This window comes from Drosophila willistoni, assembly GCF_018902025.1.
Source record: "Drosophila willistoni isolate 14030-0811.24 chromosome 2L unlocalized genomic scaffold, UCI_dwil_1.1 Seg196, whole genome shotgun sequence".
In the NCBI taxonomy this organism is placed as follows: Eukaryota; Metazoa; Arthropoda; class Insecta; order Diptera; family Drosophilidae; genus Drosophila; species Drosophila willistoni.
This window is the reverse complement of record NW_025814048.1, coordinates 4,610,464-4,635,859: the sequence shown is the minus strand read 5'-3', so window position 1 is coordinate 4,635,859 and position 25,396 is coordinate 4,610,464. Positions and strand designations below refer to the sequence as shown.

Here is a 25,396-nt window from a genome sequence, read left to right as displayed (position 1 = left end):
AATTCCGACTTTAAATATAGTTAAGACTATTAATAGTAAAATTTTATTCAATAAATGAAACTCAAAATGCGTAATTGCGGTCCAAGTTTGATTAAATATGTTCTATTTGCCTTCAATGTGCTCTTTGCGGTGAGTTAAAGTTAAAAAAAAAAGAAAGAAAAATCAGACCAGACTCATTTAAGGACTAAATTAACAAATGTTAGTGAACAAAAACAAAAGTTACATGATATTAAAAACAAACTTTTATAATTTCCTAATTAATACAAAAAAAAAAAAAAAAACTGAACAGAAAACCTTTTCTTCTTTATGTAGAAATAATGCAAAGTAAAGTTTTAAAAAGTGTACACTATATGAAACTGAAATATTTTTTAGTTTTTTTATTCTTAATTTATTATTTTTACGCACTCTAACTCTCACATTTTACAATACTAAACTAAAACCCAAAGAAGTATGCTACAGACAAAATATCAGAGGAAAATATAGGTTAACAAAAAAAAAAAACAATTTGATTTGGTTGCCGAATTTGGTAACATGAATTAAGATTAGATATGAAGTTCAAAAATAAACTTATGTATACAACAAAGTCTGTTATTGAAAAAAGGTTAACGGGGAAAGTTAAATAAATATGTATTGAATATTTAATATTGCTAAAAACAAAGGATATCTCAAACCGCTGCGGTTAAAATTTTTACTACTTACCATTGAAAAAATAACGTTTTGAAGTTTGATTGTTTATGTTTTAATATTAAAGGTAAAAAGTTCATACCATAGATAGTTTATAAATTCGCAATATAGTTTAGGGGTAGAAAAATTAAAAAAATGTGGTAAGTACTAAATCATAAATAGAATAACTCCAAAGTCGTATTTCTTAAAAAAACTTTTAGTAAAAGTTTTAACTCCTAAATCATAAAATCAATAACTCTAAAGTCGTATATATTTAATGCTTGTACAAAAATGATATGAACGAATAAAACGAGTAGGCAAACAAAAACGAATAAAATAGAGTTTAACTCTAAAGAAAACGATACTAATTTAAAATTAGTTTTCAGTGGAAGTAATTCAGGTAAACAAAAGAGTGCCAAGCGGTTTGGATTTCTGAAAACGAAATAGAAATATAAGACAATTTTAGTTGAATACTATTAATTTCAAAACTATTCAGCGCAAATCGGCTTTTAGATTCGTTTCTTGAGTTATGAGAAGCCTGTTATTCGCAACTCTCAAATTCAAGACGCAACTTTATTTGTTTTTCAAAATTTAAATTACTTTGTTCTGAACTGTTTGTTTAGGCTTTTAAATTGTAGACTTCTTCTAATGGAAACAAAAGTCAGCCGACAAACTATTTTAGATTTTTTAATTAAACAATTTATAAAGTGGACGTTAAGCTTAAACAAAAATGAAATCGTGAATGTTATCCCAGAAAATTCTGCTTTATAATTTTTAAGGGAACTTAAAGTTTCTCTCTTATTTAGCTGATTCATAATAACTAATGCCACTCTGTATTAAAATTTTAGATTAATAGCTTGCCATAAAAATCAATTATTTGTTCATATTTTACAAAGAGGACTTCATTTCGATGACATTTACAGAACCAATTTAGTTATATTTTAGATAGTAATCACTTACCTTGTCATGATTTGCAAATTACTCAGAATTAGGGGGAGGGCAATACCAATTTATTGCAAACTAAACAACCTGCAATTTGTGTCTCTTTAGAAAAAAAAAAGAAGAAAAACAATATTAGACATGCACATGAAAATGATTTGATAATGGTGCAAGGACATTGCTGTCCTTCGCATTGACCAACGAAGCAAACAAACACACACACACACATATGTATATATGGAATATGGACATGGAAATGCCATTGACTTGGTCAATGTCCGTATAGTAGCCACAGTTAGCCTTGCATGTAGTTGGCCAGCAATTGCTATTTGATATTTATCAGTCAAATTAGAATTGTTAATGTAAATAAAAGAGAGAGCGAAAACGTGCGTAGGAGGTAGGATATATAGGACTAGAACTTGGCTCTTGATTGTTAGCCATTAGGCTAATTGTATTATAGATTAGTTAACATTACTAATAGTTCTACACACACACATACACACAAAGAAGGGAAATACAAAAGGTAATCAGTTCTATCTATTTGAACATTCAAACAGAAGAAACAAGTCTAGATAAGTGTCTGAAAAATGATAAAGTAAAAGTTCATTTTATATATAGAAAAGTTAATGCACTTAATTCAAGTTTTATTAATTAATTTTAATATTTACCTATTTTGTTTTCTACCCTGCAGCTATCTGGCCTGGGCATACTGATTGCTGGCGCTATTGTCCTTGCTGATGTCAGTGAATTTAATCACTTTGTGGAAGGTCGTGTCCTGGCCCCACCCGTTGTACTGATAGTCACCGGATTAATAATATTCCTGATAGCATCATTTGGCTGTTTCGGTGCCATCAAAGAGTCACCCAATCTTCTACTAACGGTGCGATTTAGCAGCCTTCCATGGAATATTTATACTAACCTTTAAAAATTTCTCTACTATGTAGTATGCTGTACTTTTGGCCATCATTTTCATTGTGGAATTAGCTGTGGGCATTGCAGCTAGTGTATTCAAAAAAGATCTCGAAATGATGGTCAAGAATTCACTGCAGGAGTCTATAAAACGTTCCAGTAGTGAAGATACCATGGCCTGGGATAACATTCAGCGTAAATTGATGTGCTGTGGCGTCGATACTCCGGCGGATTGGCGTACGATAAGTGCCAACAAAACATTGCCGGCGAGTTGCTGTCAGCCTCAGTATATAGACACTACGGTGGGTCATTGTCTAGACTCGCCAGCCTTGGGCAAGGATAAATACTATCAAGTTGGCTGTGTGGGTGAACTTAAGAAACGCATCGATAAAAATGCTGTCATCTTGATTGGTGTGGGCATTGGCATTGCCTTTATTCAGCTTCTAGGCATTGCTTTGGCCTGCTATCTTGCCTCATCCATACGACGGGATCGATCCCAGTAAATTCCATAAGTTAATTTCTATTTTATATTTATAACATACATACATAAAACGATTTAATTGATGTAGTCCTCAAAAGAGAAATATTCGAAATCTTTGCTCAACTGAAGTTTAATTAAATGGAACAATGGTATACGAAAGAAAACGCAACAACCGTTTAAAGTTGTAACAACATTAAAAAAAAAAAAAACAGATTGTTAGCGAATGTAGATTATTTATAAATATTTATATTATTTTTTATTTGTCAGCTCGAGGACATCAACATTTCCACTACTAATATTGTAATTCTGTTTCAATTTTGTTTATTTATTTCAGTACAAATTGCTTTCAAAACCCACCTAAGCGTAGAAAACGCGACTTTATCGTTTACATTTTCAAGCCAATTTCTGAGTTTATTTCAATATTGACAGTTCCGTATTTAACAAGCGATATCCCATATGTTGCAAACATATAACTAAATTATAAGTTTTCGACGTTTTGATACTGACTAAAAGAAATTTAATTTGAAATTCAATCAATTTATCGAAGATTTGATTTAATTAGAGCTTCATGAAATTAGCATGACTAATATTGCAATTTAAACTCTAAATTTAAAACCATTAAGGAGGGATAACACTTTTAAAAATCGTTGAAAATTCCGTAAACTTACAGATTGACAGATTAAGAGTTTTGAAGATTTTTTCTAAGTTGTGCTCAAATTGTACTTTGGCAAATAAATGAATCTGGACTTAAACTTTCAGTTATCGAAAATCTTTATGTAGTAGGATATGCCAATCCTACTATATGGCTAGTCCGGCACTGAGTATTGAACTGTCTGTTTGAACTTCTCTTATCTTCATATCTATGTCTAATTGCTTTTTCACAAATTTCCTTTCTTTCTGTAATGACCTTTTAATGTTGTTTAATATATTATTTCTCCAACATAAGGTCTTGTGATTTCTATTTACATAAAGCCATAAAATTTTAAAGTCTAAACAATTTCCAAATAGAAAAGTATAAAGTGTTCAATAATTCTATAAGTTTAAGTTAAACTTGCCAAACTTGTAAACAATTTCTGTAAATTATAGTTCCATAATCCTATTTACTTTACTTATTTTAGGACCACTTATATAAAAACCATACTCGTATAACATTCTAGAATCACTTTCCTATTCCCTTTAAAAAATAATTTCTACTTTACTATAATTTCTTCCGATATATAAATGCATCCATCCCTTTACAAAAAGAATGCATCTACAACTTCTTTTGCTTAAAATGAATTCTTTGTTATATTTTTTAATATTTTCCTATGAACAAATTTGTGTCTTGAAAGATGTTACATTCCTCGAAACTTCCAAGTTCACCTCAAGACGGCTAACATCCAGTTTTGACTTTCAAATTACCCAAAATCCGTATATCACTTTTCTTTAAAACTTCTTTCTTAAAGTCTTTTACAGATTCATATGAAAAGCAATAGCAATATTTTGATATTAAAAGTATTTAATTATTTTTACTTCCTCACTCTAAAGGTTAATTTATTTTATCATCCCTATCTCTCTAAGTTACCCTCGAAATTGCATTATAATTCATATATAATTTATTATAATTTTTTTTGATAATGAATGCTTAAGAAATTGCTTATAAAAGCAATTTTTAAAATATCTGATTTATGCTAACTTGCTAACTTTGACGTAAAGATCTTCGACAATCTCCAAATCTTTTTTTAGGGGGTAATTTGAACTCCTTACCAAGTGAATTAATTCCTTTACTTTACCATTCTAACATGAAGATGAAACTTACATATTGTTGCTTTTTATGTACAATTATTGAATAAATAACATTAATAAACAAAGTTTTGAATTTGTAGTTTGGTGTCTGGTACTTTATTGTATATCTCAACTACTTGGCCTGCACAACGTCCATAAGCTTGAGTTGTTGGGAAAGGGTAAAAGGGTATTTCTTTGAGGATACATTGGGTATTATTGGGTACTGGTACTGGCTACAATTGTCGACTACTATAAAAATGGACGTTGAGTTGATTCTGGGTTGCTTGGGGGTGCAATGCGATTTAACAAGTGCCACAAGTGACTACTACTAAGTCCGTTCAGAAGGGGACAAATGCAGATATATGGTCCGAATTCTCGAAAATCTCTATCTCCCAAATGGTTTATGTCATATCAATGGATGCTGCCTCACTTGCTCTGTAACAGAGACTCGGATAGCCGTTCAATGGCCGTGGCGCCTCCTTTGCGAAGCTCCTTGTCCATGCCCTCGGCCAAGGCGGCGGCCTCGGCCTCAGCTTCCGCTTCCTTCTGGGCCTTGGCCTCTTCGTGTTCGCGTTGTTTCTGAAAGTGACGGAACTCTGTGGGTGTCAGCATGCCACGCAGAACTGTGTCAAAGGAGCTAACAGTCACACCTTTGGCGCACATCTTTTGGAAAAGTTTCCAGCATTCACGCTCCTTAACACTGCGCACATACAAAGGATAATTGTAATCCTGCTGATTATCCTGCTGCTGCACATTGCAATTGGCTGCATTATTGTTATTCTCCTTCTTGGCCTCATCGGAAGAAAGCGTTGATGGCTTCACCGTCGGCTGCTGCTGCTGCTGCTGTTGGTCCGTTTGATTCCCCTCCAATGTCTTTGAAGAGTTGGTCGATTCGTTGCTCAGAAAAATGGATACAGGTGGAGCCGTTGGTGGCCTATTCGATCGTATTCGGGCAGCCAATGGTGCTATCGAACCACGTCTTATCATATGCGAATACTCCTTGGAGGCCAGTTGAAAGGTGGGCGGATAGCTATCTTGAAACGAGACTGCCAAACAGCTTTAGTTTAGTTTATCATAGATCAATGGTCCTATAACTTTCTAAAGCCCTCAAAAAACTTTGGAAAACATATCTATCCTATCTATCTACTTAAATCTAATGCACTATGGATAAACAGTCGATATTTCTTTTTTGATTCTACATGTATGTAGTACACATATTTTTCATAAAACCAAACAAATGATGTTAGTTGTACATTGTTTCCATAACTAAATAAATTAAATATGATAAAATTGTTATATTATGAATCGAATTATGAAGAAAGGTCTGGTGTCTCTTCTGCTGCTATTAAGCAAAATAAAATCTCATATTATGAACAAGCTTTGAATAAAATGCGAGAAAAAAATGGCTTAAACCCCTCAAACAAAATATAGCGGCTTTCCAAGATTTATAGTCTGTTCAATTTTAAGAAATTTAATTGAAGGAAGTTTGTAAAAGAAATAAATATTTTAGAAGCTAGAAGCAAATAAAAAAGGCCCTTTGAAAAAAGAAAACAACTTTGATGAAAAACTTCCATAAAAAAAGTTGTATAAAACTATCGTAATAACTTAAAAACCGATTTGCAAGACCTGAATTAGGGTGAAACCATCGAGTTTAGTCATGTCTTTCTTTTCGACTATAACAATGTTATCATTCCATGAAAATTTTCAATTCTGAAGCTGTCTATTCCAACTAAGCTAATGCTTTTGATTTAATTTTGAAAACAAAATGATTTAAAGGTTTAATTGGTTATTATGTTATTAAACTTTGTTTAATATATTGTTTTTTATGATGTACTGAAGTGTATTTAATAATACGTAAAGTAAGGTGCAGACTTTGGTATACCATGCACCGAGTGAAATGATTATGATAAATTTAACTTTCATATAAAATACATGAGGAAAGTTTAGAGAGAAATACAATTTATAAGAGTAGCATTTGTTTCCTATAAGTGAGAAATATAAATGGAGGTAAATTTATTTCCAAGATAACAAACAAATGAATATATTTTTGTGAATTAAAACACATATTTCACTTAAAATGTTGTATTAAATACAGATAACAATGAATTCTTATCACGACACATGCCAAGAGCAGACTCTGGCAAAAAATAATTCAATGTTTTGAGATTTAAACCATTGCTCTCTGAGGAATTGTCTCAGACGCATGTCTAAAGCGAAGTCAACTTAAATATTAATCGTAAAATTTGGAATATTTTGGAATATCTTCTAAAATGAAACTACAATGTTTTCTTCCACTTTTTGGCTTCCTGATTCTTGTCAGATTCCAACAAGGAACTTCAACACCCTCTTCAACATCTCCTTCAACATTGGTCGATTATGGCGTGAGTGTAAAAGTGAATAGCGAAAACTGATAATAAATTTGATTAATAAATCCATTTACATATAGGATTGCAGCTTAGCAATAACATATATACTCGAGTTAAAGGAACAGATCAACAGACTCGAGCAAAATCTTTCACAGGGTGATAAGGGTCATCTAACTAAAGCTGTTGAAGACTTACGGAGCATAATTGTAGAACAAAAAATAGATAACTTGAATGGGGAAATTAAACAATTGAAAGAAAATTGGAAAAATTTTAAAAGTGATGCAGCAAAACAGATAGAAGAAAGTTCATTTGAACAAAAAAATTTAAGAATTAAATTTGAAAAAATCTTGGCAGATAACGAAGAGACGGCTAAACAAAAACAAGTTCAGATAGAAGCGAATTTAAAAATAGAAATTGAGAACCTAAAAGCTAATCTAGACGAAGCAGTGAAAGACATTGAGTCAAAAAAGAAGCAGTTAGAAGAATATCAGACTAAAGAGAGGAACTATAGCAACGAAATCGAAAAATTAAATACCGAAGTTTTATCTTTAAAGTTAAAGTTAGACTTTTCTCATGGTGAATTGATCGATTCGAACAACTTATATTCTGAACAACTAAACAAAACTGAGCAAAATTTGGGCGAGTGCAAGGAAAAATTACCAAAAACAAGTTGCAAAGGCCTCTCATCGGGAATTTAAAATTTTGAAATTGCCGAATTTGATATAATTCCTGCTCTCTGTGAGGCAGATATAAAAGGTGGTGGCTGGTTAGTGATTCATAAACGATTTGACGGTAGCGTAGACTTTCTAAGAAATTGGGCCGATTATCGTAAGGGTTTCGGTAACCTGACTGGAGAATTCTTCATCGGGCTCGATAATTTGCATAGCATTACTAATACCCAGTCCCATGAACTGTACGTGCAACTAGGATTTTATAATGAAAGTATCCTATTTGTTAGTTATGATAATTTTAGAATTGGTAATGAGGAATCCAAATACAAGTTGGAATCAATGGGATATTTTAGAGGATCAGCTATGAATCAACTGCACTACAATTTAAATCAACGATTTTCGACAGTTGATAACGATAATGATGGAGTTTCTTATAATTGCGCTAAGACCCAAGGAGGTCCCTGGTGGCACAATCATTGTAGCCTGGCGTGAGTATCCATTTCATTTAGAAGGTTTTTAAAATCGACACATTTTTTTATGTATCGTTATTAGCTCACTTAATGGAAAATATGCAAATGCAAGTGGCTTTTGTGCAGACATGAGCTGGGGATGCGCTCCTCTGAAATCCGTCCAAATGCTTATTCGACCAAACAAATATCACTATTATAATCCAATATAAATTTTATAATTCTGCTCTTTTTTTTTAGAAGGTTTCAATGTAACACAAATCCTTTTCTTATTAACAAAATAAAAATTAAATCCATCAAATATTATATTGTTCATTTCATACCCATCTGAATAGTATCGTTTATAGTTTTTTTCAGTCTCTCCAATGGGATACAAACATTAAATGGGTAAATTGTTTAAATCTTAAATAATGTTCATTATAACCAGAGGGTCTGGGTAGCTTAAATTTGTTTTAGCCTTTCAAATTTTTATATACTATTCGATCCCAACAAAGTGATAAAACGTTTTGCATATTTTGCCGATATACTTAGAATTAGATCTAATGAAATGACTTTGTTATATGTGTTTGTTTCAAATACTAATTCCATAGTTTACCAAGTCGGAAAGATCGCTCCTATAGAAAATTGAAAACCTAGGTATTTCCAAAATATCTATGGGTTTATTAACAGCAATTGATGGACAAAACGAAAACTGTTAACTCAGTTGGACCAAAAACGCATTAAAAAGCTGCCATTGAATTTAAAAAATCTTGGCGCGTTTTAAGTAATGAGTTTAAAGTAAGTTTGAATTAAAGAGTTTTATACAAAGACGGATTCAAAATGTTTAGAAGTTCAGGAGGTTTTGTCACCTTCGGTATTATCGAACTGTCAACTAAAGAAGAAGCCATAATATATAAAACAAGCAAAGAAAGTGTTTCCAATCCCATAAACTTAATATACATATAATTCTGAACGTATGTAAATATGATACTTTGTATTGGAAAATCTGTTATTTTTTTATCTAGAAGGGCTAATAAACATTCAATTTAATATACCAAATCTGGGGGTTCTAACTTTTATAGTCTCCGAGGTCTAGGTGCTTATAGAGACGGCTATAGATGGTATTTATACTCTTGTGGGTGGCAAATTCCACAATCAAAATGCTTTGGAAAACGTTTACCACCGGCCGTATGTCTATTTGTAAAATAATGAGTCTAAACCGCTGGGATCGCAGGATGCTTAGAAACATGCCCATAGAGCACTGACTAACAGCTAATCACGCGACCAAACTAAACTTACTAAACCAGATAAAGGTAAGGAAACGGATATTCCGGAAACTCTTGTGGACCTCCAACCAGCGATGAGGCATAGGTAACTGAGAGCCTATCTATTGAACTTACTTTAGGATGTGGCCAAACGAATAATCCACCAACGCTTATATCCTTACAGATATAAGACCCCGCTAGATATTATTCACAATCTGTGTGAGACCTCAAATAGAATTCCACCGGCTGAACCTAACCTTAGCATTTTTATCGTAATATCATATCATAAATTGATAGTGAATATATAATCGACTTTTTATCCATAGTTTGCATGTTTGATAAATCTTTGTTGGTAACTTTCACTTACCCGATTTGCCCGTTTTCCTTAGAAGTGGTGCACGACGCTGTGGACTTCGTTGTGTTCCTGCAGAACCTGGAACATGTGATTGCTTATCTACTGCTCCCGAAGGCGTCGATGCCGTTGAATTGTCCTCACGTTCCGAATCACTGCCCTCGGAACTGAGAAGGGATACCAAAGTGATAATTTCGGGTGCCACAACAACACTGCGAGCACGATTCAAAGCCTTCTTGGTCCCACCTCCGCTGGAGTCAACTAAAAGAGAGCTAGAGCCATCACAGGCTCCCCCTCCGCCACCGCCACCTCCTCCACCTGCAGTCACCGAGGAGGCTGTCCGTGTGAAAATCTTACGTCGCCGCAACTTCTGTTGATTACGCTTATTGGCCGCAATTTTATCATCCAGTCCACGCACTGGAGCTGACATAGCACGAACCAAAGGCGGACGCCGTTGAACAGTCAAAGCGTTTGGCGATACACTCAATGGCGTTGGATGGGCAATCGTTGATGCCACAGATGACTCCACGTCCTTGTGCTTGGGCGTTTCACTCTCGGTGGCACTATCAATATCGTGTTCAGTGGTCGCTCTTATGGTTTGGGCCAACACAATGTTCAAATTGATGCGATTCTTGTCCGCCTTGCTGCCATCCGTTTTGCTATCCGTTGAGCTAGATGAAAATTGCAAATGAAAATGAAATTTAGAAATTAGCAAAGTCAAATGGAAAGAAAGTCTGACCCAACCCAACCCAGCACAATCCAAGCCAAGCGAAGCCAACCTGACCTGACCTGGTCCAAATTTAAATCAAATTATTTTGGCATTAGTTTTTTTTGCAATTTATGTATATGGGCTCGATTTCAGTAAGCAAAACCAAATTGCCTTTTACCTCAACATGCAAATCGGAAAAATAGAATCAGAATCGTAATGGAAATGAAAATAGAAATAGAAATTAATTCGTGCAAATGCGAAGGCGGTGCAGCCAAGAACCCAGCCAGAAACCCATCCAGACAGTCAGCCAGGCAGCCAGCCTGCACCTGTCTCTGTGTGTGAATTGTGAAAAATGAAACCATGTCAATTACATTTACAATTTGCGCTGCACCCAAAAAAAAAAAAAAAAACAGAAAAAAGGAGAGAAAGAATCACAAAACTCGTAGTGTTTTTTCCGCAAGTACTTCGTATGGCTTACAATCGCGTATCTTCTACTAAGTTCAATGAACCTCTTCCGTTTCGACTCGACTCCTATTTGTATTGTGTATCTTGTCAGCACTATACATTTTTAGCATTTTCAGTACCTACCTACACCACCTTTCCGTATGATCGACTTAAGTGTGCCGCATGTCTAGTGGGTGTTAGTTGGCCCTAATCATGAAAAACCCCACTCCTCCGCCATGCTATGCTCTCCTATATACACATTCATATGTATGTATGTATGTAGATGTTTATGATGGAGCATAGAAAACTTTGACGTTGATTTTTGGGTTCTATTTGGTGTGAAGCCTTGTGAGCCAAATTGCATGAGCATATCGAAAGTGTCATTTTCGGCATATATTTATAGACCAGGCTATAAGAAAGAAGATGGGGCAGATGGGATTGGGAATGGGTACGGATTGCCACTCTCTAAGTGGTATGTCTATGTGGTATGTAGATAGATATTTATTTTATTATTTTTATTATTATTATAAAGGCAAAAGTGGAGCTCGTTTATAACAGACTCGTTTATTTGCAATGGAATGAAAGGAAACCTCATATGCAAATCTAATACGCATACATTTACAAAAATATACACATATGATGATATAGCTAGGGGAATATTTAGCATGTATATATATGGGGAGAGACATGCCCCAAACATGCCAAGGTCAAACAAAAAAAAAAAAAGATTGATTTTTGTTTAGGCTTTTGTGGAGAAATTGTCTAAATACAAATGTTATCAGCACTTGAAGCGGGATAAACTGTTGAGGGTTGAAAATGTACTTTCACTTTTATTCGGAAAGCGGCAAATAACTCAACAGATCGATATGTTTTGGGAATGGAAATTGAAATATTATATACTTTAGAGCGAATTCTGGGGATAAGGTTAAGTCCCATCTGCATTAATATTAAAATAAACCTAAACCTAATAATAGATAAACCTAAGCGAAAACAAAATCGGTTCACTATTTTGATTCCAATCAATTGAGAATAGGATTAGATATTAATATTTACATTCCAAATACGAGAATATTAAAAACGACCAAAGAAATGAATTCTTAATCATTGAAAATTAAAAGCACAAAATTCTCATGTGATTATTACATTAGATTCAAAACTTTTTATACACTTATAGAGGGAATAAGAATTTTAGTCAAATGTTTGTAACACAGAAGATGTTTTCGAACACATAATGGAAATATATTCTTGAGAATTGGAGTTGATATGGTCATGCCCGTCGATTCGTCTGTGCGTATTAACCTCAATTACAAGTTACTCTAATTAAACTTGGTATTAGACTGAGATAAAAATTGATAATTCGTTGAACGGGACCACTAAAGCATATAGCTGCCATAGAAACCATCGATCGAAAAGTCTACTTGAAATATCGAAAAATTTCTCGTAATCTAGAAAAATCTTGTAAAATACAAAACTTATTTGGAAAACAAAACTTATTGAAGGAAATTTATGGAAGGTTGAGCACTAAAAATAACCAAAGCCAAAGTAAATTTCTACTCGTTTCAAGTTAATCTTAATTGCATTGAATGAAACATTTTGAGAATTTGTTTTTTAGTACCAACAACTGGGTATCCTAACTACAATTAAAGATACAAAATAGTTTCATTTATCAAAAATTTAGTATCGATATTTTTCTTTACCACAGTTAAAGTGGTTTTAATATGATTTTTGTTTGTAACTTTTTTTATATTTTAATTAAATTAATGTTTGTCCGTATTATGTTAGTTGAACAAGCACACTGTGCCTATACGTTATTTTTGTCAATTTTTAACAAAAACTCAAATAAGATATACTTTCATAAACAGAAGGAGTAGGCGGAACTAAAATAAAACTCAAAATTCATTATTTTTAAGGTAAACTTACTAAATTAAGATTTTGAGAAAATTTTATAAATGGTTGTTTCTTTTAATTTTAAAAGATATGGGATGAAAGTCACTTAAAATATCGTTAATGCTTTACTTCTTCCTTTACCTGCTGTTTCGAACAATGTTTAAGATTTAAAAGGAGCTCGTAGTCTAGTCCCTTGTTATTGTAGTCTAACTTGATTAACCTCTAAACGCAATTTGCTTGAAAATTGTCTTTTCCATACGGTATCTATGAAATCTAAAGTTCCAATCTATCGATCAATTCGGAATTTGGGATGAACTTTCAATTAATCCGAGATTCGAACTTCTATACTGGATTGCGCATTGGATGCAGAAATACTATTAAAATGTTAAAAAAAGACCTTAGATTATTCCAATCCAAGATGTGACTCAAGTTAAGAGACAGTAATCGTTTACGTATTCAGTTTCAATGCTCTGAGAAATTGAAAACTTTTAAAAATTAATCATAGAAAATTTCTTTCCACGAGGAGTTTTTTCTTTAATTCCCCATTTTTTCTCCTTTATCTCTTTGCTTACCTTTTAGACACTTCGCTGTCCTTTTCTTTTAGCTCGCCACTTTCGTGATTCAGTAAAGATGATGTGGATGACCAATTGGCCAGATTCTTATCCCGCAAACGTGTCGATGTGATGCTTGGTGAAAACTTTGGTGTTCCCTGATTGCAACTTAGAGTAGATTGACGACTCAGGCTCGAGGGATGATGATAAAGTTTCTGGCGTATATTCTCTATGGACCTGCCCACGGAGAGACCACGCGAGAGATAACCACGCTGCTGAGCCGTATATTTGCTGGCCGGTTCAATAAAGGAATGCTGTTTGCGTACCGATTGCAACAGCCTGGCCCCGGCTCCAAGGGGGACACTTGACCCTGATGATGATGTTGAAGTTCCGGCAGCTGTATGCGCTGAAGAGGCGTTGGTCTGAAACCGACGACGGCTGGCCACAGACAGCGACATGGTTGTCTTTGGTTACGCTTTTGGTGGTGGTCGCCCAGGTGTCGATGACTAACACAAAACTAAACTAACTCAAACTCAAACAAATGGTTATTTGGGCTTACGTTTCAATTGCCAATCAATTGCCACATTCGAGAATGCAAATCAATTACGAAGTCATTAAGCCAAGAAGGCAATAACTTTGTCAACAAAAAAAAACAACAACAACAGCAACCAGAAAGCAGAAAACCAAACCAAAAGGAGAGAGAAGCACAAACACAACCGGCTAAAGTCACGAAAGTTAATTCTCTCTTTCCACTTGACTTTCACTAAAATATCAAATTGTTGTCGCAAAACAAGAGTGCAGTACTTCCAAAAGGTGACTCTAGGTGTGGGCTTCCACGTCCTTTTTGTTTGCCATCTAAACGAGCACTGACTGACGCTAGGACGCTTTTGATTGCGTTTTGTGAATGGAAGGTGCAAGCAAGCCCAAAAAACATGAGAAAAAAGAGTTTGTTGTTACTCGTGCTCCAAGTCTCGGTGGTTCGTTATGTTATCCAACAACAGCAATAACAACATGTCCTAAGGAGCGGCAAGCGCGTTGCCAAGTCCAAGTTATGCTCTCAGCTCCAGTTTGTTTGTTCCATTTCCGGTGACAGCAGGCACGGTTTTTGGCCAATAAAAGGAGGCATCGAAAACCTTAAGATACAACTAAGAAACTCTCAATCTCAAGCCTTTAAAATTTCTGATTTATCGATCTGCTTTTAGATTGTTCTATTTTATTAAAGTTATGTAAGTGCAACTTTTGCATTTGTAACACTAAAAATAAGATCATTCCTTTTTTTTCTTATATATTTTTAAGTCATGGCAGACTGATTGTCTGAGTCTAATTGTAAGTCTAGAGATGTAAAGTGGGTTAAATTTAACCCCTATTTTTATTATAATAAAATGTATAGACAAAAACAAAAAGAGAAATAGTAAAAGTAAAAAAATAATAAGGTAAGCTCTTCGACTGTCCGTTGCATACTTCAAGGCGCAACAATAAAACAGAGTCCTATCTTTTTGACATGTAAAATGCAGTCTTTAAAGAGCTTTTGCTCACCCAAGTCTATGTCTAAAATATTTCCCCCCAATACTAATCTTTTAATATGTATTCCTTTCTACTTTCTGAACATTTTTTTCTGCTCATTTTATAGAATGATGATTCATAAAATTTATTAAGTTAGATAAACTATTTGAATACATTCCTCATTGAAGTGTGTGTGGAATTGTATACTTTAAATTGATTCGACGCTCATTCTAGCCCATTTCGTGACCATAACCCTAAATTGTGTTTGGTCCTGTTCTTTTCTTCGAGCTATTAAAATTACTATCAGTAGGGCAACCCTTTGCCATAATAGATCCACGCCTGTATGCCACCCCCGACGACACGTGCAACAAACTCAATGAACTTGCCAAAACTTTTGTGTTTTCCTTTTTGCACTTTTGAAATGTTTATGTATGTTCGAGTAATCCGTTATTTTCCATACAGAGAGAGAGATCGACTATGAATGACTATGACTTGGTGAATGAGTGAGTGGGAGAAGTGGAGAAGTGCGTACAAGTCGCTCAATGTCAGCAACAGCAACAACAACAAAAACAAATAACGTTAGATGCAAATTCCTTCTGCTTCTCTCACACTCTCTCTCTCTCTTGTTTAGTGTTCTGTCTACTCTCTGAGCAAGTGAAAAACTTTCACATTTGTGACAATTTCAAATTCATCAAAGACATGCAAAGTTCTTCTATAAAAGCTGACGTGAGCGATGGCAATCAAAAAAGTAACGGTACATACACACAACAAAAACAAAAATGGCATAAAAACCACACACACACACACACACACACACACACACTAAAACAAAAAGAAAGTAAAGCAAAAGGAAAACCAAATCAAACCGATTTTCAGGGTCATGCCACTTTTTCCCTCCTGCCTATTCCTGAATAACTGACTTACCCCATAAAATAATAAAAAAAAAGAAATAAAAGAAAAGATTTGCCAAAATACAAAAAGCAACCAAAAAACGTACTTAAAACAAAAGCTAGACGCCAACAAAATGGCCCATTAATCATTTCCAGTCAAAGTCAATATGTTTATATAGTATACATATATTGATGGCAATTTCCGTTTCACCTGTTCTTTTTGATGCCTTTCGGTTGTTGTTACTTTTGGTTTTTGCAAATTTGAAATCAATTATAAGCAAAATGCCATAAATAATATAAAAAGCCAGGCAAAATAAATGCATATTAGATAAACAAAAAAAAAAATTCAGAAAAACAATAGAAAAAGGCAAAAACGAAATAAAGCCGGTAACCAAATACCAAGCGGTACGGTACCGAAAATGCAAAAAACTATTTTAATTAGAGGGGAAAAATATCGAAAACAATAACAACAAATGAAAACAGAGATAGCGCCGGCAAAAAAACAAAAACAACACCGAAACAAAATTGATTTCAACAAATTGGCAAACCATAAAATTGTATGTACCTATTATATATTCAAAGAAATTTAACGAGAAATTATTGATACTTAAACTTTATCAAGAATCTATCTATCTATGAATCCAATCTACATTGAAAAAGGCCTTGCAGACCAAAAATGGCTTGTGACATGGCAGAATGAATATCATTTTAGGACCTTGACATAATAAAATTGCATTAAGAATATGCAATGCGTATGCTTCAAAATGTATAAAACTAGCAATAAGGACTGCGAAAGCTTAAAAAATATAATACAAATAACAATACTAAAAGTTAAAACTCATACATGTACAAACTTTAAGTTAAATTATGATAATTTTAATTTAACATTCTTTATTTTGCTAAAGTTACTAACAAAAATCCGTTACTTTTCAAAAAATTTAGGTTTTATTTCATTTTTTAATTCTCATTTAATGTTTAAACAAAATAAACCGGTGGCAGGTGAATAGCGTAAAACTACTTGACGAAAAAAATGCATATGCATCATTTTCTTAAAAATTTACAGAATTTTGAGGTAAAATTTATTTCGAATGTATTGAGAAGTAGACAAATATAATAAATAAATGTCTACCTACATATACATATCCCAGGACGAAGAACAATTTTTAAATTTAAAATAACATAACATTATCGATAAGTTACGCAGAATGTACGTTAACTATCGGTCTATCGATAACTGCTCATGAACTGCATGTAATCGGTCAAGCGAGCATCACTACTACCAATTGACAGGTGATTTTTTCACAAGAAAAAAAAATAAATTAAAATTAATTATATTCAGATTATAGCTTTAAAAAACATAGAAAATGTGGTTAAAAATACTGCTAGTAGTGGGGTTAATCGGATATGCTATTGGGCAAGACGATTTAGTGGACGAAGTGTCCGGTCTGTATACGATCGAAGGACGTGTGGTTACCCCAGAAAACTGGTGAGTTAAGGATGAACCTTTGAGACGAAACGAATAGCCAAAACAAGGCCTACGTGTTCAAAATGCTGACCTTATTTCGGTCTACTACGATGATTGAAAATAAACTTAGCAGAGAAATTGCTTCATTAATGATAAACTTCTTTTTTGCAGCTGCGGTCCAATTGCTCCTAATCAAGGAGTAGTGCCTGCACTCTCGTCTGGGGGTAACAAATGGCAAGTGGATTTATCCATAACTATAAATGATGGCGAATACAGAGGCTATGTGCGCGAAGATGGTCAATTCATTATCAGTGGAGTGCCTTCCGGTAGCTATGTGCTAGAGATTCAACATCCAGATGTGTTCTATGAGCCCGTGAGTACTTTATTATAAACTTAAACTATCGGCAAGACTTAAATGGTTTATCTTTTTTGTGTCCAAAAGGTTCGGGTAGAGATTACACCAAAGGGCAAATTTCGCGCTCGCAAAGTGAACTTTGTTCAACCAGCTCAAGTAATTCAAGTGCCATATCCACTCAGGATGAAGCCATTGATGCGCTTCAAATACTTCCAAACACGTGAGCAATGGAAGGTAAAAAACATTCACTGATACAATCGATTAAGGAACTCATTTGACATCCTGCATGCTTTTCAGATCACCGACTTCCTATTCAGCCCTATGGTGCTGATGATGGTTTTGCCTTTGTTACTCATGCTAGTGCTGCCCAAAATGATCAATGATCCAGAAACTAAAAAAGAAATCGAAAATATGCAATTTCCAAAAATGACCAACGATTTGCCTGAGATTAGTGATATGCTGACCTCATTTCTAACAGGGAAACAGCCGGAACCCAAGGAAAGTAAGAAACCAGTAACTGCTAATAAACAAACTAATAAGAAACGCAATTAGTTAGCTGTTGATTGATAATTAAATTCTACTAGGGTTTAAGCTTAAAAAAAAACCAAATTAAATGAAAATTTATTAACAAAATACAAATTTTCATACCACACAAAACGCGGCTTGTGTTTCATTTAAGAAAACCAACAGTTTTTGGTCGCTTGGGACCCACACGCTCTTCCTCCTGCTTAAGCATTTTAATGAGATGTGTATTCAGATGCTCACCAATGGACAGGCCCAGATTTAGGGAATTTAGCATAGTATCCCGATGCATTGAACCACCTCCAGTCATATGAGAACCAGAGAGATATGCTGTAAAAAGAAGTGCAAATGACTTTCAATTCAGAGTATTCCACTTTCGTGGCTTACCCTCTTTGTTTTTCATGGATATGGCTACCACCATGCTAACTGTGCTGCAAACTTCCTCCTCCGCTGAAGGATCAACCAGACAATAGTCACCAATCTTGCAAACTGTAACCAATATGGGCACGGTGCCTATTTCCAATCTAGTACAATCATATGGATTATCGGATATAATGAGATCGGTGATGCCTGCATCTAGCAGGGAAGCAGTGACTCTGGGTAATTTGGTGTTGTATAAGGCGGCCTTAGCCGCCAAGGACACAGCATCATGCAGATTGCCACCGCACTCCAATATCTGAAAGCCAAAGAATGAATTATGAAAGGACTACTGTGTGGCATTTCCTAAAACACATACCAATATATCGATGTAGAGTTTCCAGCACTGCTGACCAGGTATGAGGCAGAGAGTCCGATAATCGAAGGATAAGGGCGATTCATAGGCATTCTGTAAGGCTAATATCAACTCCTGGGCCAAGTCAGAACCTCCGCGTCCCTCAAATTCTGGTGTGGCATTCGCTGAACTAAAACGGGAAAGAAATCCATAATGAATAAATAATCCAGAAATCTTTATTGCTACTAACCAATCAACAAAGAATTCCAGTTTGCCAAATTCCGGAGTTAAGGGATCGGGAACATCAATCTCTGTCTTAACGCCCACCAAAATATCTGTATTGGCCAAACGTAAACGTGCCGAACCGCTGGCATTGCTAACTAGACCAGTCTCCAGCTCCATGGGACGATAATCTTTTCGAGAGCGACCATCACATCGATAATTCTCCTGGCAATTAATTTAAATGATAAGTAGTATATTTAATTCATACAGCTTAAGTTAATTTACCTCTACCCCATGTAGAATAAATGTCTTTTCCGCTTCGCTAAGTGCAACAAAAGCCATTTTTAGGAAAAATCAAGACAAAACAAAAAACGTGAGGCGGCAAGTGCTGTTGCTTTTGCCAAACACAGCTACGGCTATTTTTAGCTGTTTACAAAAAACAGCCAAAATCGAAGTGATGAATAATATCGATAGTTTCCAGTTTTGGTGTGGCCGTCTTCTGAGTGGACACACTGGCAACAAAGGAGAGAAGGAGAAAGAGAAGCAGAAGGAGGACGCAACAATTCTTTTAATCAATTGTTTATTTATTTCTTTTAAATTATTAAGAAAATGGTGTAGCAATTCTAAGCGTTCCGAATGGCTTATATAAGTGTAACGGAGTGGACTCCTGATCATGTGACAGACTGGATAAAAGGTACATTAAACAACGCAGAATTTGTTAGCGTTTTATAGCAGGTCAAGGTGCATCTAGAGAGGAGCCACTGCCCAAGACAACAACAACCACAACAACAACGAAGACGACTTTCATATCATTTCCGCTTCTCTTTGTCCCCTTTACAGGTCTGGACGAGTCCATGAAAAGCTATTTATATGAATTTTCCAAAAATGAAATTGGTGGACGAGCCTTGCTCAATATACGTCCCTATGAATTGGAAAATTTGAAAATGCTAAGGATAGGCCATCAGGAGATTGTCCTCGAAGCAGTGGAGAATTTGCGAAATTTTGTAAGTAGTCATTAACAATTTACGACGAAAACGAAACTGAATGCTTGAATTAAAATAATTTTCTTGTTTCCCTCAGCATTATAATTTGAAAAATGATAATCTCCAGTTTATGGCCTTGCATGTGGGAACAGCAGCTCGAAATTTGCATCGTGAATTGGCCAAAGATCATGCGGATAGCACAAAGATCGATACCAGGACACTGCATGACATAACCCGTACTATTGCGACATTGAAACCTTTGATAGGAAGCCTGGAAAGGTCACCATTTCGCAAGCAGGATATGTATAGAGAATATTGCGGAAATGTACTAAGATGTGGCCTTGAATTGGCCACCATAGCGCATAGAGATCGTTTCGCTGAACGCCCAGTTGCCCAGATAAAAGCCCTTGCCGAACGCCTAGAGAGATTAGCTAATTTTATCATACAAGATATTTCCGATCCCATGGTGCTGCAGCCAGCCTCACTTAAGTTGGTAACTCTAAAGAAACGTGAATCGGATTTGGGCTTCAATATAGAATCCAGCTATAATGGCATCCATAGAGTCACCGATACTAAATACAATTCACCAGCACATAATTCGGGTAAAATCGAAGATGGTGATGAAATTGTTCAAATTAATTATCAAACTGTTGTGGGATGGCAACACAAGACGGTATTGGAGTACCTAAGGGAAGCTCTGCAATCGGATACACATCTGACTGTGAAAAAGAGACCCAAACATACGAAAATGTTTGGCCAAATCTATATACAGCCATTTAGATTGCCCAGTAAGAAACGAAATATGGCCAGTCGTTGGGCTGATCAACAGTTGCCCAGTCCCAGGAATGCATTTCTCACGCTGGATACGGAAAAAGCAAACACAATACATACAGGAACTGATGTAGGCGTAAGAGGCGTGGCAAGTGGACCTGGCGGAGACAATGTATCCGAAAGTAAAACGCTACTAAAACAAACGGAAGAAAAAGATCAGAGCAAAGTGGAGGCAACAAGTGCTGCTTCTGTTGCTGCTCACTGTTCCGACTCGGATTCCAGTTCTAGTTGCAGTGATATACCCACACCCACAGATCCAAAGGGTTCTGTGTCAAGGGAAATACGTCTTTATTATCCCAAACCAAGAGCTTTGTTACAGCGACGCAACACAATCTGTGGTGATGAGTTTCTTAGTTTAAAGCACTCGGATCTGGTGATGATTCCCTCATGGCATGAACGCAAGCCTGGGGATAAAGTGAATCAAATGTGCGGTGATCCATCATCGCCCAGTATTAGGGATAAATCCATTTCATTTGGTTATGGCTTGGAAATTGCCCCAAGACCGACCACCTGCATTGGAATAACAGGAGGAAGTGGAGACTCTTGTTCAGATAAGGCCAGGCGATTGTTTCACGAATCCCTGAAACTGAAGCAACTAACCGAGGAATCACAGACCGAGGAGGAGCTAGTGAAACAACAGAGGGATCGGTATAAGCCCGGTGTTAGCAAAGTTGTACGCTTCGACAATCATATGAAAGTGGAGGATTATGTGGTAAAGAATGAGAAATTCACATGCAATGTGGAAAATACCATTTTGGAGACCTTCGAACCCATACCATTTGCCGACGAGGAAGACGAGGATGCCCTGGAGACATTGAGGAATTGCACTGCGGATAATAAAGAGGACCTAATGGAAGCCATTAATCAGGCTACCCGTGATCAAGATCATCTGGCGCAGGCCATAAATGCACCATTGTTATTAAATCGTCGTGGCCGGCTGGACAAAAGTCATAGTACGCCAGCCTATGATAATTCCGGTGAGGAATCGGACACACCGCCAGCCATAGAGCCACGCAAAGAGTTCTTACTAGCCACGCCACCTGCTCCGCCGCCTAGACCACGTAAGCAGAGAGAGATGACACCACCCACTGTGCCACCGCCACCCCCAAAGCCAGCTAGTATGCAGATTGTATGTGATCCACCTCCCCCAGATCAGAGTGAGCTGCATACACCAACCAAATCGAGAACTTTAACACTGAAAAAGAAGCACAGCCTGATGGCCAAACGGAGAAATACAAATCTTAAGCACCTTGGCACTGGTGACATCCAGGGGCATGTCTTCAGACGCAAAAAGAATCGTCGCGGCGTCACCTATTGGGCACGCAGATATTTTGTTATGTTGGACACAATACTCTATGGATTTTGCAGCAAGGAAAGCTCAACCGCCGGTTTAGTCATCTTTCTGCCGGGATTTACAGTCAGCCTGGCCAAAGAAGTCCATTCGAGGCCATATGCTTTCAAGATTTATCATTCCACAAAGAGTTTTTACTTTGCTGCCGAATCTTTGGATGCTCTCAATCAGTGGGTAGAATTTCTAAGTCAAGCCTCACTCAAAATGAATCCTTCGATTAGTTCGACAGAGGCCAAAGATTTGTATTCGGAAAATGATAGTTCGGGTGAGGAGAATGATGCCGTGGTGGCTAAGAATCTATCAACACCCTCGCCACAAAATACACCAAGTGGTGTTGGTAGTAGCAACAGTAATAATGGCGGTGGTGGTGGTGGTGGTACAACCGGCAAGGATCTTTCACCGGCCATGGGTGGAACCCCCTTATCGAGTCATTCGGTTAAAAATGAACGGGGCTATTTGGATTCATTGCGAAAATTCACCATGGGGCCATTTACCAAAAGTAGTTCGGCCAAATTACCACGTGACATTCCGGTGCCAACGGAACAATATCGAAGCTATAGAAAAGTGCCAGGAGGTAGCTTTGGCATACAAATAGGAGCCAATACGCCAGGCTATCATGATCCGGCCATGCCGCCTACTCAGGTCACTCCATTAGCCAGCAAACTCTCACGTAGCTCCAGTCGCAGTTCAATGGAATCGTCAGCCTCGTTGATTTTAGGGCCCCCGTTATCCCCAGCACCGACGCTCAGTTCCCTGCAACATCAAAGCTCCGAGGATAGTCAGAGTCAAAGCGCTGAAAGTCAGAGTCAAGAGAGTCAAAGTCAGAGTCCCACAAGTAGTAAATCCAGTTTGAAAAAGGTACCCTGTAATTTTCTTCATGCCTCCAATCCCAATCTGGTGGAATTTGATTTTCAAACGTCAAAATCTTTGATTCCCAAAATGAGTGCTGGGGGCCCTTTGGACCATCATGGCAATCATAATACCCAGGGATTTGTAACACTCAAAGATCTAATGTTGCGCAAACAGGAGGAGGAAGCCCAAGAGATGTACAATAATCGTGTTCATCTGGGCGTTGAGAAGCACAAGCATATGCGAACCGAATCAACAGCGAGTCAACAAAGTGGTTTGAGTATAGCAAAACCAACAAAGGTGGCACCAGAAAACTTACCCAAAATTCAAAGTGTTAGCCTACCCAAGACTCCGGACTACGAGATAAGCTTTAAACCCGACGATGAAAGCATTAAAAGAACTCGAACTAAAGAGGGTCAAAAATTGAGAGATTTTGGCTATGAGCAAATATGTGGAGATGAGCCAAGTTCATCATCATCCAATTTCCAGCATCTACAGCAGCAGCATCAGCAATCACATCATCAGCAACATCAGACATCAAGTCGTTCCAAACATTTTCACATGCAATTCTCCAGTTTTCTACACAAAAGCTCTAGTAGCAGCAATAACAACAATGGTAAAACATCATCCTCATCCTCTGCCACGGATTTGCAAAAGAAGAACAAAGTAAAGTCACACAGTGATCGAAGATTTCCATTTACCAAAAACTCAGCATTAAGTGGCGGAGCAGCAGGATCTGCTGGTAGTGCCATGACCATGACTTTGCCTTTAAAAATGAAATCCAAATCAAATCATCATCTAGATGGCCAGATTTCATCACCCACAACATCTTCGAGCATTAAGAAAAGTCAGACATATAATCAAGATTTGAGGGAGAAAATTACAGGAACCAATTACGATGCTCATCGTAAGAATTCTGCACCCATTCCCATATTCTCCAAGCTATCGATATCCTCATCATCCTCGACAAGTGCCACACCCACAAAAACAAGTAAGGAGAATCGATTTTTGGGTTCTCCTAGATTGCATCGTACACTTTTCGGCCACCATCATCATCACCAGCATCATGTTCCGCAGACCCCACCTCTGCCAGTTGTGACTCCACCGAGCAGCGCAGATCCCGATGATGGGGATACAGAAATCTTTTCACAAATCACCTTTCCCACAGCCCAAACGGGTGGTGGTGGCTATCGTGGTTATCCTGTTGCAACCAATTTATGTTCATCGGAATCTTTGCAACCGCCATTACCGCCAGCACCACCGCCACCAACCAGCAGCAGCACCAGCAACACCAAAGAGGAGGATTCAATGTCAACAACATCATCAGTAGCTCCTTCGGCCTCATCAGTTATAGGAACTGGAGGTACACCCAAAACCATGTCCACCAATAATTCGGTGGACTCAAAGGCTGCCACACCGGACTATCCGAATATGGAATGTCCACCAGTATTTGAGGCAGAAATTTATTCGCTCAGTGAGCCAAATACCAGTTTATCGCGTCTTATGTTGCGGTCCAATTCAAACACCAATTCATCGTCGTCATCATCAGCGGCTACGCCGGCGTTGACGACGGCGACGACAACCAACAACAACAATAATATTAATAACACCAATAATAACACCAATACAACAACAACAACAAATAGCAGTCCCAGCGGGGGCGAGCATCAAAACTAAAAAAAAAAAACAAAATATATACTTATATAGATATATATTGTGTGTGATGAAAAAACAAAAACCATTGTGAATGCTCCTTAAACAAAAAAAAACAGGATACCGACAAAATGTATTGCCTGAGAAAGGATGAAGCTAAATTGGTTTATATATCCGATCTTCTGTAATAATTTTTTGCAACGGTTTATCCTTTAATACTTTAAATATGTTGTATATTGATATATACTCGTCTATGATATAGTATAACAAATCATTATATTTTTCTTGTTTTTCGTCTTCCCCATTTTTTTATCTTATTCGCATCCATCTATTTAGTATATATATTTACCTATATATACACTCGTAATCATATTAGTTGTACAATTTTTTGCATTATTCATTATTATTTGTTTTGCATTCTAGGAAAAAAAAAAAAAGAAAAGAAAGAATATTCAAGTCTGTGCGCATCGAAGAAATATATAGATAAATATATATAGATTCATATTCTTTATGATTTGCCTTTGAAAAGTGTGAGAATTAACATAGTTAATTCCTTAACTAAAAGCTATTATGCTCAACAATGTTCTAGCATACAGATTTATAAATCATTTAA

The 25,396-nt window shown here is 36.3% G+C and overlaps 5 protein-coding genes and 1 long non-coding RNA gene across 8 annotated transcripts; 4 read left to right on the top strand and 2 right to left on the bottom strand.

Annotated features, from left to right (window-relative positions):
- Window positions 1–3,191, top strand: LOC6640517 (CD151 antigen). The gene is made up of 3 exons (XM_002063364.3): window positions 1–129; window positions 2,294–2,482; window positions 2,547–3,191. The coding sequence occupies exons 1-3, from the start codon at window positions 55–57 to the stop codon at window positions 3,012–3,014; spliced, it is 732 nt and encodes a 243-aa protein (XP_002063400.2). The 5' UTR covers window positions 1–54; the 3' UTR covers window positions 3,015–3,191.
- Window positions 3,192–4,862: 1,671 nt separating this feature from the next.
- LOC6640518 lies at window positions 4,863–13,905 on the bottom strand. Of its 2 annotated transcripts, none has more exons than XM_023174773.2 (3): window positions 13,469–13,905; window positions 9,872–10,527; window positions 4,863–5,802 (listed from the first exon to the last, which is right to left on the bottom strand). In XM_023174773.2, the coding sequence occupies exons 1-3, from the start codon at window positions 13,903–13,905 to the stop codon at window positions 5,183–5,185; spliced, it is 1,713 nt and encodes a 570-aa protein (XP_023030541.1). In that variant the 3' UTR covers window positions 4,863–5,182. The 2 variants fall into 2 exon arrangements, with proteins under 2 accessions (XP_023030541.1, XP_023030542.1); XM_023174774.2 differs by having other exon boundaries at window positions 4,863–5,790.
- Window positions 12,863–14,707, top strand: LOC124460046. The gene is made up of 2 exons (XR_006954002.1): window positions 12,863–12,919; window positions 13,476–14,707. It is a non-coding gene; the product is annotated as an uncharacterized LOC124460046 (long non-coding RNA).
- A 2,407-nt stretch (window positions 14,708–17,114) lies between these two features.
- LOC6640519 (ER membrane protein complex subunit 7 homolog) lies at window positions 17,115–18,215 on the top strand. 2 transcript variants are annotated; one of them, XM_047010138.1, is made up of 5 exons: window positions 17,115–17,130; window positions 17,187–17,326; window positions 17,477–17,678; window positions 17,748–17,894; window positions 17,958–18,215. In XM_047010138.1, the coding sequence occupies exons 2-5, from the start codon at window positions 17,205–17,207 to the stop codon at window positions 18,210–18,212; spliced, it is 726 nt and encodes a 241-aa protein (XP_046866094.1). In that variant the 5' UTR covers window positions 17,115–17,130; window positions 17,187–17,204; the 3' UTR covers window positions 18,213–18,215. The 2 variants fall into 2 exon arrangements, with proteins under 2 accessions (XP_046866094.1, XP_002063402.1); XM_002063366.4 differs by lacking the exon at window positions 17,115–17,130 and having other exon boundaries at window positions 17,169–17,326.
- On the bottom strand, window positions 18,129–19,516 carry LOC6640520 (exosome complex exonuclease RRP42). The gene is made up of 5 exons (XM_002063367.4): window positions 19,402–19,516; window positions 19,145–19,341; window positions 18,919–19,084; window positions 18,570–18,858; window positions 18,129–18,512 (listed from the first exon to the last, which is right to left on the bottom strand). The coding sequence occupies exons 1-5, from the start codon at window positions 19,456–19,458 to the stop codon at window positions 18,331–18,333; spliced, it is 891 nt and encodes a 296-aa protein (XP_002063403.1). The 5' UTR covers window positions 19,459–19,516; the 3' UTR covers window positions 18,129–18,330.
- A 119-nt stretch (window positions 19,517–19,635) lies between these two features.
- LOC6640521 lies at window positions 19,636–24,850 on the top strand. Its single transcript, XM_023182078.2, has 3 exons — window positions 19,636–19,810; window positions 19,957–20,120; window positions 20,197–24,850. The coding sequence occupies exons 1-3, from the start codon at window positions 19,753–19,755 to the stop codon at window positions 24,805–24,807; spliced, it is 4,833 nt and encodes a 1,610-aa protein (XP_023037846.1). The 5' UTR covers window positions 19,636–19,752; the 3' UTR covers window positions 24,808–24,850.
- The last annotated feature ends 546 nt before the right edge of the window (window positions 24,851–25,396 follow it).

Bases quoted from the DNA above. Each gene is read 5' to 3' on its own strand.
- LOC6640519 (XM_047010138.1), top strand. From the start codon at position 17,205: ATGTGGTTAAAAATACTGCTAGTAGTGGGGTTAATCGGATATGCTATT. The intron at 17,327-17,476 runs GTGAGTTAAGGA...TCTTTTTTGCAG, and splicing joins GTGGTTACCCCAGAAAACTG to CTGCGGTCCAATTGCTCCTA. The intron at 17,895-17,957 runs GTAAAAAACATT...CATGCTTTTCAG, and splicing joins AAACACGTGAGCAATGGAAG to ATCACCGACTTCCTATTCAG.
- LOC6640521 (XM_023182078.2), top strand. From the start codon at position 19,753: ATGGCTTATATAAGTGTAACGGAGTGGACTCCTGATCATGTGACAGAC. The intron at 19,811-19,956 runs GTACATTAAACA...TCCCCTTTACAG, and splicing joins TGTGACAGACTGGATAAAAG to GTCTGGACGAGTCCATGAAA. The intron at 20,121-20,196 runs GTAAGTAGTCAT...TGTTTCCCTCAG, and splicing joins TGGAGAATTTGCGAAATTTT to CATTATAATTTGAAAAATGA.
- LOC6640517 (XM_002063364.3), top strand. From the start codon at position 55: ATGAAACTCAAAATGCGTAATTGCGGTCCAAGTTTGATTAAATATGTT. The intron at 130-2,293 runs GTGAGTTAAAGT...TCTACCCTGCAG, and splicing joins CCTTCAATGTGCTCTTTGCG to CTATCTGGCCTGGGCATACT. The intron at 2,483-2,546 runs GTGCGATTTAGC...TCTACTATGTAG, and splicing joins CACCCAATCTTCTACTAACG to TATGCTGTACTTTTGGCCAT.
- LOC6640518 (XM_023174773.2), bottom strand. From the start codon at position 13,905: ATGTCGCTGTCTGTGGCCAGCCGTCGTCGGTTTCAGACCAACGCCTCT. The intron at 10,528-13,468 runs GTAAGCAAAGAG...ATTTTCATCTAG, and splicing joins GACAGCGAAGTGTCTAAAAG to CTCAACGGATAGCAAAACGG. The intron at 5,803-9,871 runs GTAAGTGAAAGT...GCTGTTTGGCAG, and splicing joins AAGGAAAACGGGCAAATCGG to TCTCGTTTCAAGATAGCTAT.
- LOC6640520 (XM_002063367.4), bottom strand. From the start codon at position 19,458: ATGGCTTTTGTTGCACTTAGCGAAGCGGAAAAGACATTTATTCTACAT. The intron at 19,342-19,401 runs GTAAATTAACTT...ATTAATTGCCAG, and splicing joins TTATTCTACATGGGGTAGAG to GAGAATTATCGATGTGATGG. The intron at 19,085-19,144 runs GTTAGTAGCAAT...TTCCCGTTTTAG, and splicing joins CTGGAATTCTTTGTTGATTG to TTCAGCGAATGCCACACCAG.